At 51.2% G+C, this 7786-nt stretch overlaps 1 protein-coding gene across 6 annotated transcripts in view; it reads right to left on the bottom strand.

Annotated features, from left to right (window-relative positions):
• Window positions 1-5912, bottom strand: part of FDPS (farnesyl diphosphate synthase) — an 11902-nt gene extending 5990 nt beyond the window's left edge. Inside the window, exons 1-4 of one of the 6 annotated variants that reach the window (XM_011987540.1) lie at window positions 5695-5912; window positions 4704-4880; window positions 4463-4625; window positions 1969-2109 (exon numbers count right to left, since the gene is read on the bottom strand). In XM_011987540.1, the coding sequence (XP_011842930.1) occupies window positions 1969-2109; window positions 4463-4625; window positions 4704-4879 (480 nt within the window). In that variant the 5' untranslated portion in view covers window position 4880; window positions 5695-5912. Of the gene's footprint in view, window positions 1-1959; window positions 2110-4462; window positions 4626-4703; window positions 4881-5583 lie in introns of all 6 variants that reach the window. The other 5 variants (XM_011987538.1, XM_011987541.1, XM_011987542.1 and 2 more) reach the window with 5 other exon arrangements.
• Window positions 5913-7786: the final 1874 nt, after the last annotated feature.

Genomic DNA, 7786 nt, shown 5'->3' with positions numbered 1-7786 from the left:
TGTAGTCCCAGCTACTCGGGAGGCTGAGGCAGGAGAATGGCGGGAACCCGGGAGGCAGAGCCTGCAGTGAGCTGAGTTTGCGCCACTGCACTCCAGCCCGGGAAACAGAACGACACTCCGTCTTAGAAAAAAAAAATTTTTTTAAACTTACAGGTGAACCTAGGGTGCTGCCAGGGTTAAGAACTGATTCTAGGCCAGGCACAGTGGCTCACACCTGTAACACCTGTAATCCCAGCACTTCGGGAGGGCAAGGCAGATGGTCAGGAGTTCCAGACCAGCCTGACCAATATAGTGAAACCCCGTCTCTACTACAAATACAAAAATTAGCCAGGCGTGGTGGCAGGCGTCTGTAATCCCAGCTACTTAGGAGACTGAGGCAGGAGAATTGCTTGAACCTGGGAGGCGGAGGTTGCAGTGAGCCAAGATGGTGCCACTGCACTCCAGCCTAGGCAACAGAGCGAGATTCCGTCTCAAAAAAATAACGAACTGATTCTACCAGTCAACCACTGGCCCCTCGAGGTCTTGCTTCCCTTGGCCCCCATAGCTTGGCTCCTCTGCTCTGCCCTCATCCTCCTTCCCTTCCGCCCTTGCCTGTCATCTCCATATTTTGAATCCCTCAGCCCCTCAGCATCCCTGTCATCTTGGGGCCTCTCCCTGGATGCCCTGGGCCTATTACCTCCTTGGAAGCAAATCTCGATTCCCCAGACCCATCTATCTCTCTATCTCCCTGATAAGTTCCAGACTGGAATTTCCACCGCTGACAGGACAGGCAGATCCACCTGCTCCACCCATACCAAGAACATACCCGCGCTGACTGTGCTCAGCACGTCTTCCCTTGAGCCAGCTGCTCCTCTCAGGCCAGGAACTCAGCATCATCATCACTCACCAAGTTCTGTATGCTCTTCCCTTTTGGGCTCACTGCCACCCTCCTCGGGCATGGCACCCCTCCCAGAACCCAGTCCCCCACCACTAATGAAAGCTTTAGGCCATGCCAGCAAATAGACACCTTCAAGACCAAGATGAACTGGTATAGAAGACAAGGGGATGTGGAGATGGGAGCAAACCAGAGAAAGCACACAGGAGAACACATGCCGTCTTGGGGAAGTTACATTCACTCAGCTTCAGCCAATTGTTGCTATGCGGAAACATGGACCTAAATCTCACAATTTCCCAAGCCATGCTAGAAATCTAGGTTTTAGTATGAAATCTCTTTGTTAAATTTAGGAGACTTAATTGTAAAACATTTTCAAAAAACTATCAGTGAGCTGCCAGTTTTCAATCTCTGCTTCTGAATAGCCATTGGAAGACGTCTGTCACTTTTTCTTTTTTTTTTGAGACGGAGTTTCGCTGTTGTTGCCCAGGTTGGAGTGCAATGGTGCAATCTCAGCTCACCGCAACCTCCGCCTCCCAGGTTCGAGCGATTCTCCTGCCTCAGTCTCCCAAATAGCTAGGATTACAGGCATGCGCCACCATATCCAGCTAACTTTGTATTTTTAGTAGAGATGGGGTTTCTCCATGTTGGTCAGGCTGGTCTCAAACTCCGGAACTCAGGTGATCCGCCCTCCTCGGCCTCCCAAAGTGCTGGGATTTCCAGAACTCAGGTGATCCGCCCCACTGGGCCTTCCAAAGTGCTGGGATTGCAGGCGTGAGCCACCATGCCCAGCCTCCTCTGTCACTTTTATGGCCATCCTCTGCTCAAAGGAAAGAGCTGACATCTCCCTGCCCAGTCTCAAGGCCCCAGTCCACACTGTCTACAACTATCTACAGCTATCTTCATACCTAATGCCAAAAGAGGCTCCCCACACTAGTTAACCCTTGGAGTGATTCACTCTAAATTTGGCCGTAGAACACTAGAGACAAAGAAAAACAAACACAACCCAGAAATAAGTTTCAGGCTCATCCCTCCCTTTCCCACCCAAGTCACCACCACTGCAGGAAACTTCCACTCCTTTCCCCTACCCCTCTCACCAGTTCCACACACCAGCCCACAGTCCAGGCCCGCTGGAGACTATCAGCATCCTGTTTCCTTGGCTCCACCAGCTCCCGGAACGCTACTACCACTGTCAAACCCCGGTGATACTTGCCTCCGATGGCATTGTACTCCAGGACCTGGAGGGCAAGGGAAGAGGGACAGGGTATCAGGGTACATACAGAAGCTACTGTGAGTTTTCTCCTTGCTCTCTCCCATTTCCAACCACCCCCTAACTTTATCCTCCCCAACTCCTCTTCAAGGAGCCTCTGGAATTGCTACTGTCTTTACTCCTTTTCCAAATTTCTGGAGCAAAGCTAGAAGAGGTCCCAGTGCCCAGGTACGTTCTTTCTGCATGGTCTATCCTAGTAAATGTATTTATTTATTTTTTTTTATTTTTATTTTTTTTGAGATGAAGTCTTACTCTGTTGCCTAGGCTGGAGTGCACTGGCACGATCTTGGCTCACTGCAACCTCCGTCTCCCGGGTTCATGCAATTCTCCTGCCTCAGCCTCTCGAGTAGCTGGGATTACAGGTGCCCACCACCATGCCCATCTAGTTTTTGTATTTTTAGTAGAGACAGGGTTTCACCATGTTGGCCAGGCTTTTTTCGAACTACTGACCTCAAGTCATCTACCCGCCTCAGCCTCCCAATAAATTTAAAACCTCCATAGTGCAGATTAAATGCTGCTCCCAAGCCCAAACAGGGCTTGAACCCATGGAAAACTCAGTACACGCTATAGGGATGACTGGCTTGTTCAGTTCCCTCCCCAGGTTCCTTCCCCATCCCCACCTCTCCTAGACTTCCCCTTCCCAACCCATCCCTATTTTTCCAACCACCTCTGCCTACCCAGAGTTCAACCCTCCTGCAAATGAAAAGCCTTCTTCACTATATTAAGACAAAGCCTCGCCGGGCGCGGTGGCTCAAGCCTGTAATCCCAGCACTTTGGGAGGCCGAGACGGGCGGATCACGAGGTCAGGAGATCGAGACCATCCTGGCTAACATGGTGAAACCCCGTCTCTACTAAAAAATACAAAAAACTAGCTGGGCGAGGTGGCAGGCGCCTGTAGTCCCAGCTACTCCGGAGGCTGAGGCAGGAGAATGGCGTGAGCCCGTGAGGCGGAGCTTGCAGTGAGCTGAGATCCGGCCACTGCACTCCAGCCTGGAAGACAGAGCAAGACTCCGTCTCAAAAAAAAAAAAAAAAAAAGACAAAGCCTCTCCAAAGTCAGCCAAAAGACAGCTTACAGGGGACCCAACCTGTGGGATCCATCTCCCACTCCTCCAGTGGTGTCCCCTCTTGCGTCTCACTTTACCTTCTGCTGCCCTGCTTTCAATCAGACCTAACTAACAGGGAAGACTTCACCTCGCTATGTCACTCAGGCTGGAGTGTAGTGGCGCAATCGCGGCTCACTGCATCCTCTGCCTCCCAGGTTCAAGCGATTCTCCTGTCTCACCCTCCCGAGTAGCTGGGACTACATGTGCGTGCCAGTACGCCTGGCTAATTTTTGTGTTTTTAGTAGAGACGGGGTTTCACCATGTTGACCAGGCTGGTCTTGAACTCCTGACCTCATGATCCCCCCCGGCCTCAGCCTCCCAAAGTCCTGGGATTATAGGCATAAGCCACCATGCTGGGCCAAGACTCTCTTTTAATCCCCATCCCAGTATAGGCAAAGCCCCCCTTTCCCTTGATTCCCCTCAGATATATGAGATAGACAGCATTTATAAGAAGAATTTTAATAGATACTCCAGAATCAACAGGAAAAAAATTGGCAAGTATCACAGCAATAGTTCATGTTCTAGAATAAGGGTTTCTAATGATACAACTTTCTCAGGCCCCAGGGAGATAGGACAATATCAGACTGTCTTCCTCCTAGGTCTCTGCCAAGGTATCAGCTTCTGATTTCAGGACACAAAATCTAAGACTTGCCAGGTTCAAGGCCTCCACCCCTATGCAAAGCAGTTTGGATGACCCACCTTCCATCAGAGCCAAAAGTCAGGTTTACGGACTGAGTAAGCATACTTGCCCAGGCCCCAACCTCTCCAGAGCAGACTCGAGTCCCTCAGGTAAATGCTTTCTCGGCCAGGCGCGGTGGCTTACGCCTGTAATCCTAGCACTTTGGGATCAAAGGCCGAGGTGGGTGGATCGCCTGAGGTCAGGAGTTCAAGACCAGCCTGACCAACACGGTGAAACCCCATCTCTACTAAAAATACAAAAATTTGCTGGGCATGGTGGCGTACGCCTATAATCCCAGCCAGTCAGAAGGCTGAGGCAGGAGAATCGCTTGAACCTGGGAGGTGGAGGTTGCAGTAAGCCGAGATCGCACCATTGCACTCCAGCCTGGGTGACAGAGCAAGGCTCTGTCTCGGGGAGAGGAAAAAAAAAAAAGCTTTCTCTCACATCTGTCAAAAGTCCCTCATAAGCCACAGGTGAATCCCACATATACAGAGCAACCGAACCAAAGGCTCACTCCCCCAAGTCATGAATCCCTCACCTCCTTGAGCCGGGCAATAGCATCTCCTGTCTCTGGGTGCCCCATCTCATCCTCAGTCAGCACCCTAACGATCTGGGAGAAGTGCTGAACAAAATCTTGCTTTTCTTGGGCATAAACATCTGATTTCTGGTCTCCGTTCATTCTGAGGGAGGAGCAAAGGGCTCTGAGTAGAAGGAAAAACAAGTCAGAAACCTGATCAGCTGCTCCCCTCCCCAAGGCCCCTCACCCCAACCACACTCACCGAGGTTCCTCTGTCCACGCTTGGCACCAGCAGCGGGCACTGTGCCAGGCCAGGACTGGGTACCCGTGCACCAGGGAGGGCCGCCGTAGGGAACCCAGCCACCTCTCCCGGGGTGCCCAGTAGGGGGCTGGCAGCAGGAAGACCCCCACAGATCTCAACCAGCGGGACAGGGGCATCCTGGGAGTGGCATAGGGAGGGGGCGCCAAGCACTCCCTGCAGGAGCAAGCACCAAAGGCAGAGGCATGGTGGCAGCTACCCAGATAACTCCCATCCCAGCCTTAGCCCAGAGTGCCCCTCCCTCTTGTGGAATGTGCTTGGGGACAATAGCAAGAAGGATATGCAGGAAACAAAAAGTATGGCTGGGTGACAGAGACCCAACAAATCGCCACTTATAATAAACAGGCTAGAACTCAGTGCCTTCAAGACGGCGTGCACAAGGCTGGGTAAGGAGGTGGTACAGAGTACAGGATTAGGGGCTGAAAGGACCCTTAAGTCATCCTATTTTACACAAGCCAAACTGAGGCTCTAGGACGTAGGAAGATAGTAGAGGCAGAGCCAAATCTAGAACCCAGGTCTCCCCTGGGCAATGGAGAGGGGTGCCCAGGGTCTGAGTTACGTCCCAAGGAGGGGAGAAGCACTGGGGCGAGAACCCATGGGTGCTGCGTCCATATTGTCCGGGGTGCTGGAACCGCGCATCCCAAGCCTCACAGGAATCGCTAGGACTGAGCAGACAGGCTCGCAGCAACTCTGGACGGGACAGAAGGGCTCGCAGCAAAGGAGTTAACCGGGGTCCGGGCATATTGGCGGTTCCAGAAAAACACAAGGGCAGAGTTTGGAAGTCTCCGCACCCCCAGAAGACCAGCCAGTCTAGCCCACCGACCTTCAAAACGGACGCAACAGGCTGGCCTTCTGATGCCTCACAGTATCGTTAGAGAAGTAAGGCCCGGTATCGGCCCCCTTCCGCCAAGGCCCAGCACACATACTCTCTCACCTGTTCCCAGATGCGGATTCCTGCTCCGTTCCGCTCGTTGGCGGGTACTCCTGAAAGCAGAATCTGCTCAGTGCTCGGCTCTCTGGGTCGAGTAGTTCCCGCTCTCCCCAGGCTATGGGCGGAAACGTATAATTAGACTACAACTCCCAGAGTGCCCGCGGGAGGGACCGATAACGCGATCCTGCGTGGCCTGGCTGGGCGGAGACGAGCCGCGCTGATTGGCTGCTGGCCCTCGTGTGAGCATGGCGCACGGTGACGGACGACCAATGGAAGGGCTGAAGCCTAGAGGTCTAGGCTGTAGGCATCAGTGCTGGAAGCAAGCCAGGCTGGGAATGCCCCCGCTGTGGCTCTGGCTGCCTCTTACTCAACTTTAGTTTTCGTTGTCATCCTGAGCAGCTGATTGGCACGTTAGTAAAACGCAACACAACTAGCTTTCTCACTTATTGGTTCTCTAACTTTAGGCAAATCATTTAACATCTCTGATCCTCAGTGAACTTCCTTGAGACTAGCTTACCTCATTTGTTGAATGAGGGTAGTAATACCACGAGGTAATATGTGTAAAGTGCTTTAAGGGCTTAAGAAAAATGAGTCTTGGGCCGGGCACGGTGGCTCACGCCTGTAATCCCAGCCCTTTGGGAGGCCAAGGAGGGTAGATCATGAGGTCAGGAGTTCGAAACCAGCCTGACCAATGTGGTGAAACCGCGTCTCTCCTAAAAATACAAAAAAAAAAAAAAAAAAAATTTAGTCAGGTGGCGCGCGCCTGTGATCCCAGCTACTCAAGAGGGCTGAGGCAGGAGAATCGCTTCAACGATTGTTGCAGTGAGGGAGGCGGAGGTTGCAGTGAGCGGAGATCGAGCGCACCACTGCACTCTAGCTGGCTACACTCTAGCTGGGGGCACAGAGCAAGACTCCGTATCAAAAAAAAAAAAAAAAAAAGAAAAGATGAGTCTTGGCCTGGCACAGTGGCTCATGGGCTCACACCTGTAATCCCAGCACTTTGGGAGGCCGAGCCGGGCGGATCACCTGAGGTCAGGAATCTGAGACCAGCCTGGTCAACATGGCAAAACCCCTTCTCTACTAAAAATACAAAAATCACCCAGGTGTGCTGGTGCGCGCCTGTAATTCCAGCTAGGCAACCTCCGCTTCCTGGGTTCAAGAGATTCTCCTGGATTACAGGTGCCTGCCACTACGCCCAGCTAATTTTTGTGTTTTTAGTAGAGAGGGAGTTTCTCCAGGTTGGCCAGGCTGGTCTTGAACTCCTGACCTCAGGTGATCCAGCCACCTCGACCTCTGAAAGCGCTGGGATTACAAGAGTGAGCCACCGGGCCCGGCCAGTTATTTATTGATTATTGATTTATAATAATTATAAATGTATATTAATAATTGTATATTGTTGAATGTATATTTATAATAATTTGTAATAATTATAAATATGATTGTGATTATTATAAAATAAATGTATTGATTATTGATTATAAGCTAAACAAGGGGTGGATTATTCATGCTTCCGCTTTGTAGACCATATAGAACCCTGATGTCGACACAGCATGTGGTAGGAGTGTAGCCTTGAAGACGACCACAGGTCTCTCTAGTTACCATCTTGGTTTTGGTGGGTTTTGGCCAGTTTCTTTACTGCAATCTGTTTTAACAGCAAGGTCTTTATGACTTGTATCTTGAGCCAATTTCCTATCTCATCCCGTGACTTAGAATGCTTAAACCAACTGGAAATGCAGCCCATTAGGTCTCAGCATTATTTTACCCAGTCCCTATTCAAGATGGAGTTGCTCTCGTTCACACGCCTCGACAATTATGCTAAGTGAAATAAGCCAGACTCAAAAGGACAGATACTGTATGATTCCGTGTATATGAGGTACTGTCACCAGTGGAGGGTGTCCAGGTTCTTGGCATCTTGAACAAAGAATTGGGGCACAATGGCTCACGGCTGTAATCCCAGCACTTTGGGAGGCCAAGGCGGGCAGATCACGAGGTCAGGAGTTCGAGACCAGCCTGGCCAACATAGTGAAACCCCGTCTCTACTAAAAAATCCAAAATTAGCCCAGCATGGTGGCGCACACCGGTAGTCCCAGCTACT

This window comes from Mandrillus leucophaeus, unplaced genomic scaffold (assembly GCF_000951045.1).
Source record: "Mandrillus leucophaeus isolate KB7577 unplaced genomic scaffold, Mleu.le_1.0 Scaffold310, whole genome shotgun sequence".
NCBI lineage: Eukaryota > Metazoa > Chordata > Mammalia > Primates > Cercopithecidae > Mandrillus > Mandrillus leucophaeus.
Note: the sequence above shows the minus strand (reverse complement) of the source record. Positions and strands in the feature narration are given on the sequence as shown.